The sequence below is a fragment of the Helianthus annuus genome, chromosome 15 (assembly GCF_002127325.2).
Source record: "Helianthus annuus cultivar XRQ/B chromosome 15, HanXRQr2.0-SUNRISE, whole genome shotgun sequence".
NCBI classification, from domain to species: domain Eukaryota; kingdom Viridiplantae; phylum Streptophyta; class Magnoliopsida; order Asterales; family Asteraceae; genus Helianthus; species Helianthus annuus.
The window spans coordinates 28,732,272-28,759,641 of NC_035447.2; the positions used below are offsets into that span (position 1 = coordinate 28,732,272).

Sequence of the window (27,370 nt, forward strand, 5' to 3'; positions counted from 1 at the left end):
TTGGTAATTCAGGTCCCATAGTAGAATAGTGTTTCTCGTACTCGCCAGGCGTTTGCCTTTAGGCCGTTACTCATTATTTATCAGGTTCGTGGGTACCCATGGGCATCAGGTTTCGTCGTTTGTAATCTTATGTGAATACAAATTACCGCTAATATGAAATAAAAAAATCTAAAATTTTCCTATACTAATAAATGAAAATCTCTTATGGACACATCACTTTTTGCTGTTTTCTCATCTTATTTTTCTATTTATTTCTTATATTAAATACTAATATCTCTTATATGAGATAATAATAATAATTTTAGACATAAAAATTTTACTATTTGAAAATACTATTAAACCGATATATTGATCACAAAAGAAATTCAAACTGAAATTATTAAGTAGACAAATGATTAATTTACTTAATATATAAAAAGTAACAAATGAAAAAAATTCTAAACTGAACGAATGAAATAAATAAATCTTCCTATACAATGAAATTTTTTTCTAGACACGTGTCACTTTCTGGTGATTTGTCATCTTATTTTCCTATTTGTCTCTTATATTAAATAATAATAATAATAATAATAATAATAATAATAATAATAATAATAATTTTAAACAAAATTAGATAAGGATAAATACTTGTTTTTCTATAAATAATTTTAAACAAATATTTAGATAAGAATAAACATTTGTTTTTTTATATAATTATAAAGTTATATCCCAGGTAATTTTGTTTTGAACGGCCAACAAAATCAATCCCGAGTACTCTTGGGGCATCCACTAGACCAAACGGAGTACTCTGAGAGTAACCCGAGTCCACAATATACTTTGGAGTTCGGTGATTAAAATTATGCTAAATTAGGAATCAAAGATTCCCATTTGAAACTGAAATGTTATAATAAGTGAATAGTACACCAAAGTTCATTTTTAAAAGATAAATCTTGACGACTGTAAGTGTTAACATATGACATTATATTTAATCAACACGTGCGATACATGAGTTTTTTTTAAATATATATTTTTTATTATTTATTATATAAAATTAAATTTATGCAAGAAATATAGTATAACGACCCCTTTATTGTTGTCTGTATTGTGCGAAGTACGTTTATGTGATTATGATTTGCAAATCATGGGTGGAGATACAATAGGAAGTTTATTTGGCTAGGAAGGCTTGACCATCCATTAAGTTAATCAAGGGCTAAGATTAAATCAGGGAAACTGAAAGGAAGAAAAGAGGCGCGTGAGTTTGTTCAAAGGCATTCTAGTCAATCCAAGCCAATAGTTTCTCTCTCCTCCAATTCCCCCCCCCCATTTTTTAAACGTTAATAACTCTTTCATACGACATTATTTTTTTATAAAAAAGTGCACCAAAAAAACGAGCGTTTTTTTTATCTTTAAAACGAGTATACTATTGCTATATTTAAAAAAAAATTAAAACCCAGTTGCGTAAAACGCAATAGAAAAACCACCAGTTACGTAAAACGCAATGAAAAAAAAAACCTAAAAAATGACATTTTTCTAAAACGCAATGCACCAAAAACACAAAGAAATGACTTTTTTTGTAAAACGCAATGGCCAGAAAACACATAAAAATGTGTTTTACCTAAAACGCAATGCACCAAAAACACATAAAAAGGTGTTTTACCTAAAACGCAATGCACCAAAAACACAAAGAAATGTCTTATTTATAAAACGCAATGGCCAGAAAGCACTTAAAATGTCTGTTTTCTAAAACGCAATGAACTGAAAACACATAAAAAATGTTTTACCTAAAAAGCAATGCACCAAAAACACAAAGAAATGTCTTATTTGTAAAACGCAATGGCCAGAAAACACTTAAAAATGACTCATTCTAAAACGCAATGGACTGAAAACACCTAAAAAATGTGTTTTACCTAAAACGCAATGACTAAAAACACTTAAAAATGTGTTTTCTTCTAAAACGCAATAGCCAGAAACCACATAAAACTCTCATATTTCTAAAACGCAATGGACACATAAAACTGTCTGTCACTGTGAACTGTCTGAATTGTCTACGAATTACTGTCTTCGAAATGAGCCAATTTCTGGAAAATTAATTTTTCTGATGCATTTTTACTACGAATTAATTTTTCTGATGCAGCTCAACCCCAGCCAGGGGCTCTGCCCCTTGGACCCCGCCAGGGGCTGCCACCCCCGGACCCCCGCCAAGATCGTAAAACGCAATAACTAAATAAAAAACCCAGATCGTGAAAATGAAATTAAAGAATTTCTTACATGGATCGAAGTCGGTTTCTTCATCAATTGACGAAATTTGAATCATAGAAACACTTATCAACGCTCGAATCGAACGAATCGAGTGATTATCTCCAAAATCACCGGAAAAAACAAGATTTTTTTATGAAATTAAACTGGGTGTTCTTCAAAAAAAAGCTGAAGGACACGTTGATCGGGTTTTGAATCATTGATTGGTGATGAAAATCGCACTATAATGTAGTGATTATTGAGATAGAAAGTGAAGAAATGGTTGAAGATGGTGGGTTTTGAAAATGGTGGGTTTGAAGTTACTGGGTTTTGAAAAAGGGAGAAGAAGGAGTTGGATTGACTAAAATACTCTTTTTCTTTATTTTAAATGTTGTCACATGTCATAATTCTATGGCTTCCTATCCTTCCTAGCAAAAATTAACTTCCTATTTAATCTTTTCCATCCAAATCATATCCAAATGAGTAGAAAACAGTATATTTTTTTTCTTGCAAATGGATAGAACCTTTTTCTTTATTTAAAGATTTAGATCACATATCACATATAATATTGAAAACGTAATTAGTATCTCAACGAAATGGATAAAAATATACCCGACTACCCGAGATAGTCATGGGGTGGCACAACCATGTGGCAACTGAAGTCCGTTTACTTTGAGGCCTCTTAATATTTAAAGTAATTGATCAAATTTATATGGTTTTTATATTTATTATATATAAAAAACCCATTTAAAAAAATAAAATAATTTACTATTTAGTCATTTTTATGTTCTATTTAGAAAAAAAAGTTATAAAAACTTTTTTTAGAAAAAAAAGTTATAAAAACTTTATAATAGATCGTGTCGTTACATAGTACGAAATAATAGATCATGTATGTATGTATAGTAAATCAAATTATATCATATTAAAACTCCCTGCTCTTGAAATTCAAAAAGTGTATAGATAAGACAATTCTAACTTAGAATTTGTTTTGAGTAATTTATACATAGATTTAATTTATGCATGATCATATATTTTAAAATTGACATATTTAAGTAGATGGTATAAAATTCCTAACCATACATTGAAAGTTAAGAACTTATTTAAGACTAATTACGGCATAAAAATATATGTTTTTTTTTTAACGGCAAAGATTACATAATCACTATTCCTAAATTACACGAAGTTTACCCTATATTAGGAATTATAAAAACAAGTATTTTATAGTTGGATTATATACAACCAAGAGAATTAATATGAAACTTAATGAAGAATTAAAGTAAGGTCTAGTTTTTAGACTCGTTTCATGTCTTCAAATTTTTTCTTCTAGTTATTTTTATTTTTGAACGCCAAACACACCCCTTAAAATCTACTACTAAAAGTCATCTAATACCTGCTTTGTAGAACTCGAATCCACATCACTTTTGTAGGATAAACATCTGATGCTACTAGACCAATACGTTGACATTCTCATAATCATCATTAGAGTTTTGTGGATAAGTTGGTTTTGAGCATGGGGTCTTAACAATATGAATCACTTTGGTAGTCATGTTATCACTTGAAACATAAAGGGAATTGGGAAATGCATGCATCACTTTGGTAGTCATCTTCATTACTACCATTCTACCGAGATATTTATATTAGGAATAATCTCTCTCAAAAGCCAATGTGTATAATGTTGTTTTATTATTATCAACAACTTCCAGTATCGATAATCATACACATAAATCATAATATGTATATGTTTGTATGATGCATAAACCGTCCCTAATTTAATTTTACAATATTTGTATCTTCTTTCCTTACACTCTACATCACTCCTATAATTTTGTATTAACAAAACAAAAACAATAAAAGCATATAGTTCTGTTTTATCATTTGGTTTTCTTTCCCATCTTATCCTTTCTTGTTTTTATTATTTGGGATTTTACTTTTTGAGAATTTGATTTTTCACATTTCAAGAAATATTATTCTCTATTTCTTAAAGTAAACAAGATTCAAATTTTAAAGGTGCCTTTTGTTTTTTGAGTTTGCATGCATGAGTGGTACACATACAAAATAAAACTTACTTTCATCTTCATTTCCTTTCTCATGAATCATGTGCTTCACCACTTTTTACTTTTTGATTATCATCAAAACAACAATACATACAATTGTATTCTTCATTTTACTTTCAAAATTTTAAAACACAAAGAACCCCAATTGGGAATTTATATACTAAATGCATATCACAAAAACCAAATAACTAAACCATAACCGATCTAACCGAAAAAAAAAAAACACATGAAATTAATCTCTCTCACATACATAAACATTGATTAATCTAACTAAACAACACATCTATTTAACCGACACAAGTTTAAACAAACAAAATTTCGGTTAACAGAACAAAAACACTGAACCACCTTTTGAAAACCGTTAACCGAATTAACTAAAACTGATTGGTTATGGCTTTATGATAACCAAAGTGTTCGGTTATGGTTCAGTTTAAGGTAATAGCCTAACCGACACCGTGAAGTAGCTCAGTTCAATTCTACAGTACATATTCACACATACATATAGGTTAAGAAAGAACTTAGAGGTTAAGGAAATCAACATTTATTTAGTAAATTCACTAGGGGGAAAAGTAGAAAATCATCTTTTTTGGGAGTTTATCTTTTTTGACTTCTTTTGAGAGTAGCCTTTATCATGAACTTTAGGACTCAAGCACTACCTAATATACCTTCATAAGCATGCTGAGGCTAACTTTTTGTACCCAAAACACTACTAGTGTTTGACCTTTGACCAACTTCAGGGTCCTAATTATATGATACCAGGAGAAATAATGAAATACGCATGAGACTATACACTTATATTTAACAAATATTAAATGTACCACGACAGCCAGCAAGAATAAGGAGTACATAACTTACAACAAACATACCTCGGTAGAACAATAAGATAACACAAAGCTTTTCGAGGTCGGGTTTGACCATGTGGTCAAAACTTCTTCACAAATCTTCATCACCACGGATCAAACAGTCTCATCCAAATCATTTAAGTTGAAAAGAAGCGGAAACTCATCATAATGTTGTGAGACACCTGGTTCTTTTGCCATGCCAGTCAGTGCTTCAGAAACCCGATACATTGACCATCTTGACCGCGGTTGAGCGGCCACACAATTACCTGCAATTCGAAGAACTTGAATAATTTCGTCATCATGACCCGTACCATACAGATTCCTATCGATGGCATCTTCAATTCTTCCCGAGCTGGAGAGTTGGTTTACCCAATCTACTAAATTACCCTTATACCCTTCTCCAGCAGCAGTTGGTTTAAGGGGATTCTCCCCAGTTGCTAATTCCATGAGCACTACACCAAAACCATATGTATCACCTTTTGCAGAACACTCACCCAAATCGCCTTTAGCAAAACTAATCTCATTTGGTTGATCAGAAGAGGAAGTCAAAAGTCTAGCCAATCCAAAGTCAACAATCCTTGCATTGTAATCCTCGTCTAGAAATATAGCATCAGAACTAACATCTTGAAGTAATATCGCAGGGCGACAACCATGGTGAAGCCAAGCAAGCCCTCGAGCTGCACTCAGCGCAATCCTGAGCCTAGTGGGCCAATCTAACAACTTCCCATTTTTATGCAAAACCGACGATAAAGTCCCATTAGACATGTACTTATAAACCAACAGTTTTTCCTCTTCCGCTATGCAATAACCCAACAAAGGAGTTAAATTAGGATGTCTAAGCTGACCTAACTGGTTCATCTCCACCCGAAACTGTCGTTCATGAATCTTACAACTGTTAAGTCGCTTAATCGCAAGCGTAGAGCCATCAGACAAATCAGCTCTATAAGTTGTTCCTGTTTTCGTCGACACTATAACATTCGCTCTACTAAAATTATTCGTCGCAATCATCAAATCCACAAGCTTTACCTTAACCAACGGTTTCTGAAACAACGAAACTTGAACAAGCTTATACGGTCTCAACTTATCCGCCCAACTACTACTATCATCATCTCTATCAACACCATTTCTTTTCATCCTATTTGCCCTAACACACCACCACCACAACCCGAACCCTAACAACAATGATCCCACAGCCCCAAACACACCAGCAGCAACAATAACTATCAAACTCTTGTTACTCAAACCACCACACTTCCCAACCGGCTTCCCGCAAAGTCCACTATTTCCATCGAAGCTCGATGAATCAAAATGCGACAAACTCGAAGGAATCGAACCGGATAGATCATTATCCGCAACCGAAAACTTATTCAACCTACCTAACTTAGAGAACTGTTCCGGAATCCTACCGGACAACTTATTTCCCGAAAGAACTATCGAATTCAAAAAAGAACAATTACCTAGGGTTTCCGGAATCTCCCCAGTGAATTCATTATTCGATAGATCTAGGTTAACTAAATACGGCAACCAGCTACAAATTTCACGAGGAATCGAACCGGTGAGATTATTACCTGACAGATCTAGGTTCTGTAAGCTCGCACAGAACTGTAACTCCGACGAAATCGTTCCGGCGAGTCCGAAATCACGAAGTGTGAGCGAAATTAAGCGGTTTTCCTGATCGTTCCAGCAGGATGCTCCGGTGAAGCTGCAGATGGATCCTCGAGTGTTGTTCGAGAAGTTCCAGTTCGATAACTCCGATCGTGAATCACTGATCGATCGATAAACACCTCGTAAACACTGAATATCGTCCTCCGCGGCGGTTAACGGTGGATCGGTGGTTAATAACAGCAGAATCGTGATGAATAAGACGGTGAGATGAGTGAATTTGATCGGATTCATGGAGTTATGGAGGTATGGAGCTAGGGTTTTGATCGGAATTTGGGGGTTTTTCCGATGGTTGACTTTTTTTGGGTGTGATTTTGACTTTATGGTGGTTCGATTGGCGGGTTTTAATTTATTTAAGCAGGAATTAGGGAGTAATTAAGAGTTTAAATTCCACGCGCTATGAATGTGGGTCCATGGAATGATTAAGCCACTTGTAGTGTAGTTTGCAATTGTAAGTTGTAACCTATTATTATTGCTTTTGATGATTATATACTTCTTAAACGTGTGATTAATAAATATTTTGGGTTGGTTAGTAATGATTTATGATTAATAAATTGGGTAGTCAGCTTCTTTTTGGAACATGAAGGAGCCTTTGTGTTCTCAATAAGAGCCATTCCAATAATCCCATGACCCTTTAGTGTCTAATACCGTGTTTAGATAGCGATTTATTTTAATACAACTTAATTTAGTAATTCATGCTTTTTTTTTCTTGTTGAATATGGTCCAATCCTTTGATTAAAGTATTTGTCACTTTCTTATCATGATGTTTCTTTCATTCTAGTTTTTTTTTTTTTTTTTTTTTTTTTTTTTTGAAAAGTAACTTTCATTAAACACAAACGCTAACCCAAGATAGGCCAGTTACAAAATACCAAACAATTACATATTTACAAAAGAAACCCAATCTTTCCAAACTACCCCTTTATGCTTCGATCTACAAGAGTACCATAAGAAACTTAACGCTTTAATTTCACTAATTATACTATCAATTCTAACAAAAGCATTAGAAAATTTAACACTGTTTCTTGCGTGCCAAATACTCCACATACCAATCAAAATTATTCCTTGTACCGCTTCTTTCTTCTTCTCCGAACCGTTGATGTCCTTGTACAGTGTGAGAAGGTCCTTGATTGAAAAAGCAAATATATTAGAGATTTTACACCAAGAGTTTATACCGTTCCAAACGTTCGCTGCAACGAAGCATGCGTTAAAAACATGATCCGAAGTCTCCTCCTCCGAGTTGCATAAAGGACAAATAGGATCACCGATGTTGATGTTTCTTTTTCTTAGCGCTTCCACTGTCGGTATTTTATCCATTTCCGACCTCCAAGCGTGAATGTTTACTTTGGCGGGGACCCGCTTGCACCAATCCAAAACAAAGGAGTTGTCAGTATTTGCTTCGACTTTCAGCAAACTTTTGACTGAATTAACCGAGAAAATGACTTCCCGATCTGCTCCCCACTTCCAGCAATCCATATCAGCCAAGATCTGAACCGAACTCAACGCATCAGACAAAAGATTGAGGTTTGCCAGTGATTCAGCATCGGAAATATCCGATCTCCAATGCCAATTCAGCCGTGTTTCGAATCCTTCCTGCTGAAGTCTATCCGCCACCAAACACTTCTTGTTAGCTTCAAAACTGAAGAGGTCCGAGAACTTAGATTTCAGCGGCTCATTGAAGAGCCAAGAGTCGAGCCAGAAAGCAATTTTTCCCCGTTTCCCATTGAACCCATCAAGTAATTCCTTAGTGGCTTACCTTCAACCTTAGTAAAAACAAAATTTTTTGCAATATTAACCCAAACCCCATTAAAAGCTTTTTTGAAAGGAATACATTCCAATCCTGTCCGGCTAGTATGAATAGCGTCAATTACTTTTCTCCAAAGGCAATGGCCTTTTCAGTTAATTCTTTTTCCTTAAACACAGTGCAACAACTATATGTAGAAGGGACTAGGGTGTCACCACCACTAAGTTTCTCTCACTACACCTTTATAACCAATGCAACAACTATCAAAGGTATGTAATAACCGAATCGTTAACCGAAACCGAACAAAAAATCGATAAAATTGAACCGAAATTAACCGAAACCGAATTAACCGAAAGTCGGTTAACGGATATTGTTTTACCATCGGTTAACCAAAATTAACCGAACCGAACCAAATCATTTTTTTTTGTATATTTCTAGCTTTTATACCTCTATTTCATGTATTTTATGTAATAATACCTCTATTTCATTTATTTATGCCTTCATTTCATTTGTTTATACCTTCATTTCATTTAATTATACCTCCTTTTTATGTATTTAAATATCTATTTATGCATTTATACCTCCATTTCATTTATTTATACATCCATTTTATGTATTTATACATCTATTTCATGTATTTATACCTCCATTACTTGTAATTCTAAGCAAAAAAATTAGACCTTGTTTGAATTGGTTATTAACCAAAAATTAACAGAACCGAACCGAAAACCGACAAATGAACCAAATTAACCGAATCAATTAACCGATGACTTCGGTTACGGTTATGGATAATGCTAATAACCGAACCAAACTGAACCGTGCACGCCCCTAACAACTATTGACAAGATCAAGTGTTCAACCAACTTATCCGTTTACTGACTGCCAAACTTCAATATTGTAATAAAAGGAAAAATTACACGTTTTGTCCTTTATCTTGATACTCATTTTCAGGTGATATCCTTTTCAACGAATTTTGATAGGTTTTGCCCTTTATAGGGAATTTTGTTGCACATTTTGTCCTTTGACCCTAACCAAGTTAGGTTTTTTTGTTAAGTCTGGTTACCCAAGGGTATTTTAGTCTTTTTACCCTTTTATTTAATATTATATAAAAAATAAAACAAAACATTTATAAAAATAAAACCACCATCTTTCTCTCTACCACACACTCTCTCTCTCACACACACAACCAACTTAGACCCACAACCTCCCACCACCACCATCAACCCACCACAAATCAGCCAACGCCTCCACCAAAACACATCATTTACTTATTCATTCATATATTGAGAAAAAGTAAACTCTACAAAGATCCAACTGACACCACCACTATTAACCAATCGCCACCGTTCACCACCGTCCCCCACCGTCACCATGGATCCCACCACCACCATCACCACCCCCTCCACAACCTCCCCAATATCCACTCATGCCTCTCCACCATCCACCACATCCTCTCCACTTCCCTCACCACCAACACCATCATCTCCACCTTGGTTTTAATAGCGTGATGCGCTCTGATGCGTTTTCATCCAAAAATCTGATGCACGATGCGTGATGCGCACGCATCACGTATACAAGTTGTTTCTTGTTATAAAAATACTAAAAAATATGTTCACATATAAAATCATACTTAGTCTTAAACAACACACTTAAAAACATACTCAGTCTTAAACAACACACTTATAAAACATACTTAGTCTTAAACATAACAACATACTTAAAAGCTAAACATACTCATACATACTACTAGTCTCTAATTATATTTATCATATCATCATCACAATGCCTAGGTTCATCTCGTTCACCATCATACTCTCCAATATCTTCCTCAATATCTTCCTCAATTTCATCTTCATCATACAAAGCACGTCGTTTTCCTTTGTCCCTTGATAGCCCGAACCAATCATCCCTTGCTCTAACATTTGATGCTCGAGTATTACGAATGGGCTCATTTGCTCCCGTAGTTCTACGTATTTTGCTCCATCTCAAATCTTCACCTTCAAAAACTAGATCATCTTCATAATTAGCATCTTGAGTATCATCTTCCATTTTCCCTATCAACCACTCGTTGCAATCATCAATGTCTCCAATTCGATAGGATCGGAGGTTCCTTCACTTCTATGTCGACGTTCCAAAGCACGCTTGAATTTCACATACACCTAGAGGTGTACAAAAAACCGGTTTTAGAACCGAAACCGGAAAAAAAACCGAAATCGGTTTTTTTTAACCGGTTTTTTATAACCTGTCCGGTTTTATAACCGAACCGCCGGTTGGTGACCGGTTACTATTATTGATCCCGAAAACCGGTTAACAACCGAAACCGGTTTTACGAAAACCGGTTAAAACCGGTAAAAACCGTTTTTTTTTTAAAAGCGGTTAAAAACCAGTCCCAACCAGTTACACCGGTTACTGTTTTGGACTTGAAAAACCGGTTAGTAACCGAAACCGGTTATTAAAAAAACTGGTTTTTGTTTTGAACGAAAAAAACCGGTCCGGTTAATAACCGTAACCGGTTAAAAAAAACGATTTGTACACCTCTACATACACCATGTTATTCAATTTTTCTTGTGCTAATTTATTTCTCTTCTTGGTGTGAAGGTGGTGGAAAACGCCCAAATTAGAAGCCGAGTATCCAAATAGTGTCCACCACTCCGCTAACTTAGACTAAGGGTAATACTCTTGAAATGCTCTTCCACACGTCACTCACATGCCAAAGACCGTGCACATGCAAGTCACATTCATATTCCACCATATACACTGATCATAAGAGCTTAAGATATGTTTTCGGGCAAAAAGAGTTAAATATGAGACAAAGACGCTGGATGGAAATGCTTAGTGATTATGATTGTGATATTCAGTATCATGCAGGAAAAGCAAATGTACTGGCAGATGCTTTAAGTCGAAAGTATCATGAAAAGCCAAAAAGGGTATGTTCTCTTAAATTAAATCTACAAGTAGATTTAAACGATCAGATTAGAAAAACACAAGAGTCAGTAATCAAGGACGATACTGAAAAATTAAAAGGTATGATTAAAGAATTAAAACAAGGAACAGATGGAATTTGGAGATTTCATGAAAAAAGAATGTGGATACATAACTTAGGAAACCTACGTCACCGTATATTAGAAGAAGCTCATAAGTCTAAATACACGATACATCCAGGAAGTGATAAAATGTTTCAGGATTTAAGGAAAAATTTCTGGTGGATAGGAATGAAAAAGGACATAGCAGTCTACGTTTCTAAATGTTTAACTTGTTCACAAGTAAAAGCTGAACACCAGAAACCCTCAGGTTTGTTACAGCAATTAGAAATGCCAGTTTGGAAATGGGAATTAGTAACAATGGATTTTGTTACCAAATTACCCAAAACAAGAAAAGGTAATGATACAATCTGGGTGATTGTAGATAGGCTAACCAAGTCAGGTCATTTCTTACCGATGAAGGAAACTTTTAGCATGGAACAATTAGCCAAATTATATGTAAATGAAATTGTTTCATTACATGGAATACCTTTATCAATTGTTTCTGATAGGGATAGTCGTTTTACCTCTCATTTTTGGTCAAGTTTCCAAAAATCAATGGGAACCAAGTTGAATCTAAGCACAGCTTACTATCCTCAAACGGACGGGCAAAGTGAAAGGACAATTCAGACCATGGAAGACATGCTTAGAGCTTGTGTAATTAATTTCGGAGGTAATTGGGACGATCATTTACCCTTAATAGAATTTTCTTATAATAACAGTTATCACACAAGTATTAATGTTGCACCATTCGAAGCACTTTATGGACGAAAGTCCAGAACCCTAGTCTGTTGGGCAGAACTCGGGGAAAAGCAACTATCTGGACCTGAGATAGTGCAGGAAACAACCGATAAGATCATTCAAGTCAAGGAACGACTGAAATGTCACACCCCGAAAAATCAGAGCTGGCGTGACCGGACTGGTAACTTCATTGCACAGCGGAAGCAAATAAGCTAAGACTTCTAAATAGTGAACGCCCGCTAAGTACTCAAATCACCATGGGTTCTCCTATTCCAACCGTTCCATATTTTTGAAAATGCAACCTGAGAAAGAACATGCGAAAAATCAACATAAAGTTGAGCGAGTTCATAGTTTGTTTTGAAAAGATTTAAAATAAATCTTTTTGATAACCGGTTTAAAAGTTGGGGAGAAAATTTAGTAAAAATCATTTTCTCGGCATGATATATGAAAAATGTGAGTCTAGCCCACGAAAATCTTTGTGCATTATACGAGAGAGAATGGGCCAAGCCCAAAAGAGTATTTGTAAGCAGGACCAACATGTCCTCTTACTTGTACATAAGTTGAAAACATTATCAAAGTTTGTAAATACATGTATTATGAGTTTGCGTCAAATGAATATTAAAAACATTTGAAAGTTATAGTGTTGTAAGTTGGTATGTAAGCGTCTATGAACATGTTGATCATTAATGTTTCGCGAGGACATTAATATATGTGACGACATAGGAGGTACTCAACCCGCGTAGGCAATTTAAGTGTCGAACTCTCGACGCTGGACACAACAGCACTCTAAGTGGTCACCCATGGACCGTGAGTGGGGCTCGCCCATACCCATTAGATCTAACCTTTGTTCCTTGGTCCTCAAAAGGATTAATGGCACCTCAGTTACAGCCTATGCTCACATGATCTAAGAGTTCATTCCATAACTTAATCATACCTAAGTTTGACATGTATTTCCCCTTGAAAGTTGTTAACCGAAACGTTGAAAGAAAAGGGGGACATGGTCTCACTGAGTTGTCTCGTTTTTCGTACGCAGGCCAACCCAGTCCCGTTGTTGTAACTAGGACATTCTCGTCACTGGTCATGAAAATCATGCATGTTTTGTAAAACCGGTATGTTTAGTATAATCGTTCGTAAACCATTCAAGTTCGTTGAAAATCATTTGCAACATGGTTTATAAATATGTGTTTTCATTCATCGAAATAGTGTTTTCTTTTGCAAAAACTTGCATGTCTTTCCACCCCCGAAAACATTTATAAAAATGTAAAACAGTAAAAAGTGGGGGTTATGAACTCACCTTGATATTCCCGTGCAAAGCTATCGTAGCGTGATTCCGTAGTGTCGTTCCAAAAACGTGCATTAGCTAGCGTGCAACTATGGTATTCCTAACAGGGAATAACTTATCAGTTTCTAAAATAGCGTAGTTAAACTACGTGTCCGAGCTCTACCGAGTCGTTAACAAAACGACTCTACGAGGGAAGGTGTGAATATTTCTGTTTTGAAATAACCAAACTATTGTTAGTTGATCCCGTTCATAATCGGGATGACGCTAAGTCTCAGAAACGACTTAGTTTCCGAGTGATTTAGGATATATATATTTATATATTTAAATATAAATATACTAAGTCGTGTTAGTTGTCATGAATAGAAAGGCGTATTAGAAATAGTAAGACAACTCTTCGTAGTTTTTATAAACTAGTAGCTCGTGTTTTGTCGAGATGTTATGCATCCATTTCGTAAGTCGTAAAACGTCGCCAAAAGTATAGATATACTTTATATTTATTTCGCGAAAATACTTTCATAGGTGTCGCTTATACAATATAAATATGTTTGGTATTTCGGATTTTTACGGAAAATCGGGCAGAGGTTCCTCTGTTTTTGGACGATCCCGACAACTAAAGTGTCGATTTACTTTCCAAATTCAATCAATAATTCAATGCAATGTACTCAATCATATATAGTTTTCGTCAAGGTAACCAAACATGAACTAATATATATAATTTTCGTCGAAAGTGTCGAAAGCAAACTAACTTATAAGCGTTTTAATCGGTCGAGCTCGATTCGCGTAGTCTAATGATAAAAAAAAACTATATCAATCTAAAACTAATTTTCGCGTCATTAACTTTACCGGATCGTGCGTTGACTGGTTTTGACCATCTTTGACCGAACCGTTGACCAGTTGACCCGAACCTCGGACCTGTCGAATCGAGGTGAAACCTGAACCGAACTGAACCAAGTCAAGTCGTGTTGAACCATAACTGAATCAAATCCGAACCTGCTGAACCGAGATACCTGTTTGACCGCGACCCAAACCAAAACTCGAAACTGACACGTGAATCTGACTTGAACCGTTGTCTGCGACCGGTTTGAACCGAACAACTCGGAACTGAAATGTAACGTGACCCAGGCTGACCCAAGCGCCCGAACCCAAGCCAGATTTGCACCACCGTCGCCGCCATACGGTGGTGTCTCCGATGTCGTCCGTCGTCATCGTCAAAATCAACACATCAAAATAAAAAAATAAAAAAAACACCTCCTGTTGGTTACAACTGAACCTAAAAAAATAAAAAAACTTCAAAAGAACGAGAGAGGTGGGAAAGGTTACCGGATCTTGTCGGACTGAGACACAGACCGCCGTCGGCGGCTGTGCTCCGCCGTCGGCCACCACTACCAAGATCGTCGCCATCTTCAACCGCTCGTCGCCGTCATATACCCGCCGCTCAGATCTGTACCAGAGGGGGGTCGACATCTCAATAATTATCATCATCTCCTTTGATACCAATACATTATCATCATCATCAAATCACATCCTCAACCGTCTCCGCTCACCACCACCGTCGGGTGGTGGTGTTTTTTGACCGATGAAAACGAGTGGGGGTGGGGTATTGTAGAGATGATGGAGTGTGGATGCGTGCTGTTCACCGGTAAAGAATCCGCCGTCGGCAGCCGCCCGGAGGGCTCCGACGACCGGATTCGGGAGAGAACGAGAGGGAATTGGGCTGTAGTGAACCAGATAGTATGATTGGTCTAGTAACTCAAGAGTATTATATTCTCATTCTTATACTGTTTTGTGGGCATAGGAGTTATGGTGTTAATTTAATAAGGAATGCAAGAGATGGAGTATACAGTTGGTTTCAATGATTAAAAAAACATGTCTTGGATTTCTTTTGCTTGTCCAACGACAACTAAAAATATAAGGAAAAATGATGCTATCTTTGACTTATCTTGCATATTTCAAACTTCAAGTATGAGATTTACATTTAAATAAATAATTAACATATGGGAACTTTGGACTAGGAATCGGTTTGGGAGGGTGATCGTTGGGTGTGGGTTGGGTTTGTACTAGTGTTCACAAATGTTGGTAGCATGATTATGGAAAGATGGTCTTATATGATAAAATAATGCAAGCATGTTCAGTTGCGTGTGAAAATGGTCCAATTTTCACAAAAGAGAACAGAGGCCATGAAAGTTGGTAAAAGGACAAGGGTTAGGTTGATCTTACACAACATTAGATGCAACATATGAAATTTCTATTTTAATAATGCAACGAGAATTAGTTACTAGATGACTAATATTTTTAAAACTTGGAAAGTTTGATAAAAATAAAGTTCTATCCCTATAGTAACTTGGTTTATAGTAATTTAGGATACATAAAACTATAACTTTACATATCCATATGTCTAGCGCGTATGTATATGTATATATGAGTGTACGCACTTGAGCTCCGACATCTTTAAAATGTGACGTCACGTATATAAATATTTATCTGACGCATTTTAGAAATATTAAATATCGATCTCTAGCGATAGAATCATGGATAGACAAAATGATATTCAAATTTCAGATTCTCTAGTTTTTTATAATCACAAATCATTCGCGTTCGTACCATTTCAACGTTACGTAACGTGACGATATCTAACATTTACTAAATGCAAACCCATGTAAACGTTGATTAAGTCTAAACACATGAAATTCATTTATTAAACAGTGATTAAGTCGTACGGATTAAACAATAATCTCTTTTTTTTGCCGGTTGTCACATGAAAGCGGCACGTGATCGGCAGAAGAGCTACGCTGATAACAGTAGATCTCGAGGACGAGCTCTAAAACAGGGAGCTTGAATCAGAAATGCAAAAGAAATATCCACACTTGTTCCAGTAGATCTCGAGGACGAGCTCTAAAACAGGGTCGGGAGGATATAACAATCCTCGGTAAAACCAACACCCTCATAATAATTCCGACATCCTAATATATATTAAAATGTCCCAATATGTACTATATTACGTCCCGTATGTGAAAACCGAGCCCAAAATAGATCCTAACATACAAAATAAATTAAGAACAAGTTTATTCAAGTTGAGGCGGGCCGCGTAGGACCTCACCTCAACTTTACGCGGGCGGTATCAAGGCTCATAGCTGAATTCAGTGAAACTTAAGTTCGGGCGGGCCGCGTAAGACCCTGTTTAAGTGTACGCGGGCCGCGAGAGACCTACAACGCGGCAGAACCCGGTGCTGACACGTGTCCCCTGCGTGTTGAACCTAGGTGGTGACCCGGACCAGCTACGGCCTAAAACTCCTACGACGTGGGCCGCGTAAGGCCTTGCCTTACCTTTACGCGGGCCGCGAGAAAGTCCAGTATCAGCACTATAAATAGAAGGCATCAACTTCCGTTTTCCGTCGTTCACAATTCAATCTCAAATCACAATTTCTGTAGGAAAGTTATAATACTCGGGTATTATACCCCTCATTAGCGAAGTTCTGCTCTGTTGTAAGTATTATAACCCCTGGATACATATTAGATACGCTGCCCGATTGATCTAGGGTTCCGTAATGGCTGTCGTGGTTCTGCCCGACGTAGTCGTTGGAATGCCGTCTCGGGGAGGGTATTACTAATGTTAAAATGGGTTATTATACTAACACATGTGCTTTTGTGTAAATTATAGATTGTCACCAGGAAACCTTACGAAAAACCTAAAACAGCAATGTGAGTTTATCCGCTTTTTGTTAATAGTTTTTACAAAACCTTAACTATTTTACAATGCAATTTAGCAGTGATTGAGTCTTTGTAATTCTACAATTACTGCTGGTATGTTGGGGTTTTGTATACAAAATGTGAGTAACGTTACCATTGGACAAAGAGTTAGCCAATGTGTAATATGACCCTCTAGTCAGACTTGACACTACTGGATGAGTAATTGGGTAGATATAAACATTGTAATCGCCCTCAATACTGTTAAGTGATATTAAATGTTCTTGATTAAACTGGGATTCACTCACCAGTATTTCCCACTGACAAAATATTTTTAAAACGCGTTTCAGGTAACAAAATGTGAAAGCCAATTAGAAGCCAGCTGGACAGCACTGAAGGCTTGGAAAAGTGGCTATAAAAGTTACCTAAATAAAGAAGGCGTTTTAATTAAATAAAAATGGGATTTATTCCTATAGACTTATTGTAATAAGAAACTTGGGTTTTACCCCATTGTTTAATATTATAAAAAGGTGGTTTTTACTCTGATAAACATTTACTAACTACGGTCCCGATGAAAAATTCCGCTGCCAAATTAGACAAAACCAGATACCACCGAAACTGGCTCGCGGCCGCCCATTCCCGGGAATCAGGGATCGGGGGCTGTGACAGAAGGTGGTATCAGAGCTATGCCACTGATTCAGCCACAAAAGTGTTCTGCTGACATCAAAATTCAAAGTGTTAGGAAATAAATTACAAAAATACGTGCATAATTGTATTTTCTTGTTATGTGTTATCTGACTATCTGTTAGTTTACAGTATGAGCGACGAAGGACCATCTGACGCGTATCGTCAATTGTCTGGTTTGCCTAGGAGCGAAGGCACCTCCTCTTCTCAGCCCGCCCTCTCGGGGTACTCTGCTGATACGGAAGAAGGAATCTTTGTATTTAAGGCTCAGTCTGAAGAGCCATTTCCTCAGAAAAAGAGGGGATGGTTCAGTAGGGGAGCTCATGAGCGTAGAAAGCGTATGAAAAAGTGGCAGGAACAGCAAGTGTTAGCCGCAACTAAAAGAGAAACCGATGCCTATGCCCAGGATATGCTTAATAGGGGTATAGCCAATATCCATATTTTAGCAACCACTGCAGCTGACCCAAACTTGGAACAAATGCTAGCACCCCAACCCCAACCACCAATTCCTGATCAACCCATGGAAATAAAAAACCTTGAAAACCAAATAGAAATGCCTGATTTCAACCCGGAGGAGATACCTAGGGTACCTGCACCAAATCCCCTAGACCCAAACGATTACGACCCCTGGTGGGACGATGTTAGGGACTATGTGCAACGTTACCCAATACAGGAAAATGTGCCAATACCCAACTTAGGAGCTTACGCAGGGTTAGATCCTCAAGATCCCTATTACGTTAGTGATGCCTACATTAGGGAGATCTTAGAGAATTCTTACTCATACCAGGCCCCTATACCTCCATACCAGGAACCCACACCCCAGATTCTGAACCCAGTCCTAGAACCTGCACCCCCAATGAGTGCAGAAAACGTACAAGAACTTAGGACTTTCGGTGAGGAAATTTTAGAAAGTAGTGAGATAATGCGACAGGTGGGAGAGCGTCTCGTATGGAAATACGACGAACGCAATATGGATTTTTGGATGAATCCATATCCCTGAATGTGATGGTGGGAACGGTAGTAATAATAATATAATATAATAATAATATATGTGTGTATGTGTTAGAAAAAAAAACTACGGATGCATACTACTAGAATTGTAGCTTTACATTTCAGTCGGTATTGTAATTTCAAATTCAGTACTGGTGTGTAATGATGCATACTATATGAATAGAGTAAAAGTCGCAATGCTTGACGCTTTTGACCAAAAGTGCTTGTCATGTGATTGGCTATATTCAAATATTATTTGTGATATTAATATGTGGTAAATGTTTAAAATTTAGATGCCCGACGAGGGAAATCAAGATAATCTGAATAACGATAACCAGAGTAACATTAACGTGGTTAATGAGAATCCAAACAACAATGGAAACCAAATGGATAATAGTGTCGTTCAGCACATAGTGGCATAAGGAATCATAGATGCAATGCCATTTATTATTCAAACGGTTCAAGAAGCGAATAATAAAAGTAAGCATAGCAGTAAGCGACCAAGTGAACCGGAACACAACGTGAACAATGGACCCTTGCTTCAAGCACCCATTCTTAAAAGAAGAAGAACCATGCCATATGGTTGTTCTTACAAAGAATTCTGGTCATGCAAACCAATAGAATTCTCGGGCAATGAAGGACCCATTGCAGCCCTACGCTGGTTAGAGAAAACAGAGGCTGTTCTAAAGATAAGCAAATGTGCTGAAGAAGATAAGATAATGTTTGCTTCGAATCTGTTTAAAAATGCAGTCTTAGAATGGTGGAACACTATCCTCCAGTCAAGAGGAAGTGATAGGATATATAACATGGAATGGGAGGAATTCAAAAATATGGTAGAAAGGAAATTCTGCCCTCCCAATGAAAAAGAACAGATAGCAAATAAGTTTCTGAATCTTAGAATGACCGGGGTAGACAGTTGTCACACCCCGATATTTCCACGTTTCACCGGTGGGCCCGGTGGGGGATTATCGTGACGTAGTTGGTAACATTATAGTCAAACAACACAATATTAAATATGCACAACGGAAGCAAAAGATATATATATTTCAACTTTAATAAATTGTAATATCGAGTATCACAACAGTTGAAAGTAATCCACAGGGGGATCAAAATAAATAGGAAACATTGTTCAACAGTTTTGACATCCAAGCTTGCGAGACTTATTGTGGACGCTAGGAGAAAGCCAGCCTAGTTCGCGTAGTACCTGCACTTAACCTTTTTGGGAAAATACGTCAGTTTACACTGGTAAATACATTCAACCGACTCATTTTGAAAAGTTTAATAAAATTGATTTGAATGCACGAGGCACAAACTTTTTATAACTTGGGATAATTATTTGAAGATAATCCTGTAAAAGAATTACATGTTTCTTATGCGTTCAGTAGCCCGATCCGTAGACCGAGTTAAAGATCAATGGACACACCACATTATTTTTTTTATGCACTGACGGGTGTACGCCTACACCCCGTGCTCAGGTCGTGGCCATCTCGTAAGATGATGCTAAGGATATCCAGGACATGGTCATTAACCCCCCAAAGGCTTTATGTAACACCTCGAAATTTTGAGTCCAATAATGTGTTAACACGTGTCATGAGATTACACGTGGCATTAAATATTAAATAAAGGACTAAAGTTGACAAACCTTGAAAGTATGTAAATTCGAGGGTTATAAATGTCAACAAAGGGTAAATATACTGTATAGTAACCCTAAACGATGCTCGTACCTTCAAACGAATAAATCATGGATCGTACGGAGCGAAACGCGGAAGAAAGTGAGAGATTACAAGCTACAGGGGTTAGCTGTGTCAACATGTTTAATTATACCTCTGAGTGACCCTTTGACGAACCCGAGGCTTTGTAACAGTAAAATACGCTCACTAGAATATACTACGCAAATCTCGCGAAGTTCCGTTTTAAAACGAGAAAGTTATGATCAAATTCGTATGCGAGGGGTTAAAAGCGTCAACAATAAAAGTTAAGGCTTTTCGGATACTAATTAAACTAACCAGGGACTTAACAGTGCGGGTAAAAGGCACGAGGCCCTTAACTGTAATTAACCGAGGGCCAAATCGCAAAGTTACCCCTTCGAAACCGAAAGGTCAGGTTAATGATTACAAAAGATTTGGTTAATGATTACAAAAGATTTAAAAATCTTGAAAATCAAGTCTAATGCGGGTCGCGTTAAGGTTATACATGATTTAATGCGGGCCGCGAGCCAGGTGAAGATACGTTTTCTGACATTAGGTTCCATGCGGCTCGCGTGTGAGTTGCTTGATCCTAATGCGGGCCGCGTACAAGTCCCAGATGCAGAAACTTTGGACAGACTTGTTGTTTGAAGTTGTGAACGATCATTTGAGCAATAAGTGAAGCATGGGCGCCCTCTACATGACCCCTAGAACCCAGGGCCACCTGCTGAACATCCATGCTCCATGGAAGGGTGATGTGTAATGATCTTGACTCCATTTTTTCACTATAAAAGGCACCTCATTGTGCATAAGTGAAACACACCTCAAAACTTGCCTTCTGATCATTTCTAGAGCTCTCAAGCATTCCTCTATCATTCTAACTCGTGCACCAAGCTTCTGTAAGTATGCCAACCCTTTTGTGGCTTAGTTATTGCTTAGTTTAACTTAAAAGTCAATCCGTCGTAATTAACGATTGACTTTGCGATAAATCACGAATGGTCCAGTGGTTTGTCGAATCAAAGATAGTTATATGTTGGTAATCATGTGGGCTTTAAACCCCTAAAAGGGCACCCTCTGATTCCCACTCTAACTAGTCCAAATGTCGAGTCAAACGTGCTTAGAAAAAATCAACAGAAATGTCATTTTGCGATTTCTTGCATAATCTGCAATGTAGATGATATGTAACCTGTTTGAACACTCATAAAATATGATAATAAGTATATAAACTAGTCTAAGCTTGTTTGATCCGACCATTTTCTGCTTTGACCCGGTTCGGAGCCAAAAGTCGCAAAAGTTTGACTTTTGCATTGACTTCAGTTCTGACCCGTTAAAGTTTGATTTAGATTTGCCTTAGGACTCTCTTAGGACCAGGTTACATGATGGTATAACCCTTTGTGACCGGTTCGTTGTTTGTCCGAGTCTTTTACACATTTCCGTTAAATGCTTAAAAGTTGACCGTAACGCCCTTTTTAAATTAAAACGAGTATTTAGGACACGTGAACGGATCATAACCTTGGTTACTGGTTTCTAAGCATGTCCCTAAAATTTCACGTCAATCCGCGGTCCAGAATGAGAGTTATGCTAAATAGCGCAAATTACGAAACTTTAGTAATTTAATAGCGCAATTAGCATAACGCCTATCTAAACCCGGATTTCGACACCAAACCTTTTACTCACTGATGTAAAATAATATTTTGGAATTTTTAAAGATTTTTAATTATTTTTTACCTGCTCATAACCTGCGGTTATGGCAACGGTTCGGTAAATACCGAATATACCCTTTTCGGCTATAACTTGAGTTCTACAAGGTCTTTTGACCCGATTCCAGTTACTACTGATTTTAAATAATAAATAAAGTATTTTAGACTTTATAAACTGTTCGGGAAACTCAAATTTCCTGTAGAACTCGGAAACCTCTTTTATAATCTTTAAAAAGACCGAAATACCCCTACGGGGCATAAAATGAACTTAAACTCGTTACGGGCATTATGGAAGGTATCCTACTGATACCACAACCTCTTTAAAGCATATTGACTTAGGAAAACAGTGTAGGACTCTTACGGTTACCCGTTGCGCCTTTCGCGCGCACGGTTCGGCTTATGTAACTAGTTTACATAAATTAGCCGAAACGGGTCAAACCATATTGTTTTGACCCCAAAATCCAGAGTATGATTATTATACCCATATAAAACAAGTCTTCAAACTTGTCGGGTCAAAATCACACTCCATTCCCGGTTTTCGCCTTTCCCGCGATTAACCGTAACTATCCATTGAAACTGACCGGTCTAAGCTACGGCTAAATTAAAGACCCGTTAGGATTCTAATAGGTTATTTTTAAACCTTCGTTCCAGAATAGGAGACCAGTAAAAGCTATCCGCAATTTATTTCAATTTAGGAATTATACTTGCAAAGGTAAATACTTTTAACTTATTTTCCGTTATACGGGCTTGGGTTACGGTATTTAAAATACCGCTTGGTCGGGCAATTGACCCCAACTCATTAGTAGTTGGGTATTATCAATGTGACCCGTTTAAAAACTTCTTTTGTTGACTTTACGCCTTTGGGGGCTTAATGACCATGTCCCGGATATCCTTGGCAGCATTTACGAATGGCCACGACCTCGACATTCGGGTGTAGGCGTACACCCGACATTATGTCTATGACTATAAAAGTGTAGCCGTTGGTTTACCCGCCACGGTTTTATGCTATGTGGTGTGTCTATTAAACTTTAACCCGGCACGACCCGGGCGACCGAACGCATAGTAACATGTAATTCTTTACAAGATTTGATTATAAATTATCCCAAGTTATAAAGAGTTTGTGCCTTGAGCATTTAAACCAATTTTATTAAACATTTTACAAAAGTGTCAGTTGAATGTATTTACCAGTGTAAACTGACGTATTTTCCCCAAAAAGACTAAATGCAGGTACTAGGCGTAATTGGCTGGGATTTCTCCTTAGCATCATTAGAAGTCTCGCAAGCTTAAGATGCCTGAAGTCTGTTGAACAATACTTTTATTATTTATTATTTTGATCCCCTGTGGATTTTATTTCAACAATGGTGACACTTCGATATTACACTTAACGTTGAAATATATTATCTTTATGCTTCCGCTGTGCATTCATATATATTGTGTGGTTTGACTATAATGTTGCCAACTACGTCACGGTAATCCCCCACTGGGCCCACCGGTGAGACACGTGGAAATCGGGGTGTGACAGGTTGGTATCAGAGCCAACATTGAGTGAATTGAACACTATCCTAATGTGTTTAACCTCAATGACATAATTGCACATACTTGAGTCTAGACAAGAACATAGGACAAATTCGAATTGTTATTCCAGTTTGTCTTTTTATTGTTTATTGTTATTTAAAGTTTTGAAAGCAGGAAATTATGCCACCTGCAATCAGACGAGGAAGAGGAGGAAGAGGCAAAGGGACGATCATTACTCACAATGATCACGAGGCTGGACCTTCGAACATGCGAGCTCCTTCCAGTACAAGGAGTGAAGAACCACAAAGACGAAGAAGAAACCTCTTTGAACCTGCGAGACATTCTACCTCGCATAGCTCAACACCCTCATACCGTCATTCGTTTGGACCAGATTCGGAAAACAATCCCAATAACCCTCAACCATCCTTTATACCTCTTCAGCGATCTGCTTCACACCGTTCTTATGGCGATCCATCACCTTTCTTCATAGGACAGTTTAACCCGGCGGATTATGTCCAGGAGCCAATAGGGTATAACCCTTTAGGACCAGAGGATCACTTTTCTGAAGATAATGCAGTGGATATGGACGAGGATACAGACCCCGTCGAGCCTGCAAGGGGTACTTCCAACCATCCGATCGAGATTTCTGATGGGCCATCCTTCCATGGGACACCCTATCAAGGTCCCGATAGTTACCAGGCGAGGTTTGACCAATGTAATTGGTACTTTACACCTTCACATCATTACTCGCCTCATGATCAACAGCAACAACAGGATCCTTCTGAGGATTCGCGGTTCGTGGCCGTTACGCCACCACCACCGCCACCGGTTCAACCAGTAATTCCAGATCCGCCAAGGCGTAGAAGATCAGGAGCACGAATGTCTACCCGAGGAGGGGAATTTCATTTCAGCACCCCTCGCCACTCGAGTGCTAGTCACTTTCCGTCAGTACCTGAAGAAGAACCACAATTAGGGGAACCTTCTGGTCACCCTGTAGAGGTGAATTCTGCACCAGTTGCACCACCTCCGCCACCATTCGGATATGACAATCCGATACCAGCGTACGGCGCTTCCACGGCATACAATCCGTTTGAGCAGCCGACTCATACGCACTACAACTATAACTATGATGCTTACCCATATGTGATAACGGCTAATTATAATGCCCTCCATGGAACCTCTTGGAGAGCAGATTACTCAGCTCATGGGTATCCAATACCCTCTAGACCTCCGGTCCCGCAACCGTCGCAGCAGCCACGTTTTTCTCCACCGGAGCAAGAAGAAATACTCCACCGTTTAAACCGTGTGGAACGAGACTTCGAACTTGAGTGAAAGAGTAATCGCGGATTTCTCAAAGGCTTAGCAAACCTACTGAAGGGAAGGAAGAAACGAGACCATTAGTCTCCTTATGTAATGTTGTATTTGCAATTTAGTCCCTGCGTGGACATTTATCGTATTTCAGTCCCTACGTGGACTTATCTTTATAGTCCCTGTGCGGACATCTATCTTGTATTTGATCCCTGCGTGGATATGTTTTGTTATAAACCTCTGCGTAGGTAGTTACTTATTTAAAAAGTCCCGTTTAGGGCAGCGTGTAATCGTATTTGAAGTTTATGGAATGTTATGTTATAAATTTCATTTTTGTTATTACTATATGTGAAATAAATCAAAAATCATTCCTCTTAAATTTAAATCTGCCTAAATAAAGAATCTTAAGAGTGAAACCTAGCCAGGTGTCTTTATAAGATCCGACCAAGATGGTAAGACCTGATTAAAAGATTCAGATTTCTTGTTAACCTCTGTAATCATGTTAACGTTCATGGCAGATGTGATTCGCTAAAAATCGCACGCGTCATTCTTATACAAGAATCCTTCTAAGGATTCCAAAGCCCAAATAAATGATTTATAAATCATGGGTTAAATCATCAATAAAGATGATCATTTATTAAAACATCCATTAGCGATGTAGTGCCTGTTTTGGTCAAAAATCACACAAGGATAATGTAACCAAACTTTATGTAAACGGGGTATGATGCTTGGTTAGCTATGAAAGTAAAGGATCACTTCCGTGATAAAGATACAAAGACACAGTGATTTATACGAGGAAAAAGCCCTTGATCAATGTATGATCTCCGGCATAAAAAACCTCGGGTGATGGCAACTACCGATCACCAATTTCAATATAATAAAAATGTAGTTACAACTTCGGATGATAATGAGCTGAGTACAAGGATCACTGAGTGTCTAAGTGTTGAGAGTTGTGTCGTATGTTGTGTGTGTTCTTCCGAATGAGGAAGATGGGTACTTATACATGTGTAGGTAACTTATTTTAGGTAGATAGACCACTAATCAGCTCATTACCCCTTTAGAAATAAAGATAATCTAGCCTAAATTGCTGCCCTTAGATCAAGCCATGTTTCCATATCCGGCACAACGTTCATCTTCAATTCAGCTCTTGCCATATTTGTAAAAGCGCGTCCCTGGATCATGATATGTAGGGCATATCCTGCTAGATATTCCTGCAAAATAATATTGTAGTAATCGAAAATGACCGTTAGTACTAGGATCACCTCAATGTCCCGTGATCCTGATCCTGAGGTCCGGCTGAGGATCACTGCTTGCCAAAGAAATAAGGATCACTGGTTAGGATCACGTATAAGGATCATTCATAGTAAAAATCCAGCCCTAACAATTGCCCCCAAAATATAAGGAGTTAAATGTAAATGGATGAGTTATATTTTGTTTTGAGCTTATCTCTAACGGACGATTCCGATTTACTAGCCGTTGCACATGGACTAGCCGTTATGATATTTACGTCACTGATGTGACAATCCCTGCGAATCATCATTATAAATAGGAGATAGGGTTAGGATCACTTTGTATTTAAATTCGAAGTATCTCCCTTTATAATCGTCACCGAAGGCTTTGATCAGGTATCATTCTCCTCTTTCTCTTCTTTGCTCTGTTCTTTCGTGCTTTTACTCTGTTTTCATCTCGAATATGCTTCTTCGGAATTCACCGCACAAAGGCTCTAAGAAGGATAGTCCCTTGAAAAGCCAGGGGATTATCAAAGATTCTCCTATGGAGAGATGCTGTTTTACCGATATCCAAATAGACAAGATTCGCCATTGTTTCCCAGCGAATGTTGTTTTCAAACCCTTTGATCCTACTGCTCTGAGTGATTTTGTTTCGGACACTTGGGTGGCCTTTCCTGCTACTCCTTTCCTCATCGGGTATTCATATCCTTTTCCGACATTTACCCAATCTTTCTTTTCTCTTACCGGCATCTCATTTATCCAAGCTATGCCGATGATCTGGAGGGTTCTATATACCTTTGAGAGGATCATCGAGCAAGAAGGGATTGATTTGGGGATGTCAGAGTTAGCTGAGCTCTATGATCTCACCACCTTTGGTTCTCACCGGTACTTGTTGAAACGGAAATCTGGGGAGGATCACCCTATCTTCAAAGTTACCAAGAATGATAAAAACTGGAAACGTCGGTTTTTCTTTGTTAAGAGGGATTCCATCCCGGATGGGAAGGATCTGCCCGAGGAAT

At 37.7% G+C, this 27,370-nt stretch overlaps 2 protein-coding genes across 11 annotated transcripts; both read right to left on the reverse strand.

Moving 5' to 3' along the window:
- Positions 1-5,033: 5,033 nt before the first annotated feature.
- LOC110911155 (inactive LRR receptor-like serine/threonine-protein kinase BIR2) lies at positions 5,034-7,208 on the reverse strand. Its single transcript, XM_022155741.2, has one exon. The coding sequence runs from the start codon at positions 7,004-7,006 to the stop codon at positions 5,225-5,227; it is 1,782 nt and encodes a 593-aa protein (XP_022011433.1). The 5' UTR covers positions 7,007-7,208; the 3' UTR covers positions 5,034-5,224.
- A 350-nt stretch (positions 7,209-7,558) lies between these two features.
- On the reverse strand, positions 7,559-15,629 carry LOC110911156. 10 transcript variants are annotated; one of them, XM_022155746.2, is made up of 4 exons: positions 14,564-15,617; positions 14,400-14,488; positions 13,569-13,656; positions 7,559-8,532 (listed from the first exon to the last, which is right to left on the reverse strand). In XM_022155746.2, the coding sequence occupies exons 1-4, from the start codon at positions 15,036-15,038 to the stop codon at positions 8,528-8,530; spliced, it is 657 nt and encodes a 218-aa protein (XP_022011438.1). In that variant the 5' UTR covers positions 15,039-15,617; the 3' UTR covers positions 7,559-8,527. The 10 variants fall into 10 exon arrangements, with proteins under 10 accessions (XP_022011438.1, XP_022011437.1, XP_022011440.1 ...); XM_022155745.2 differs by having other exon boundaries at positions 7,676-8,372; XM_022155748.2 differs by having other exon boundaries at positions 8,236-8,372; positions 13,569-13,645; positions 14,400-14,498; positions 14,564-15,627.
- Positions 15,630-27,370: the final 11,741 nt, after the last annotated feature.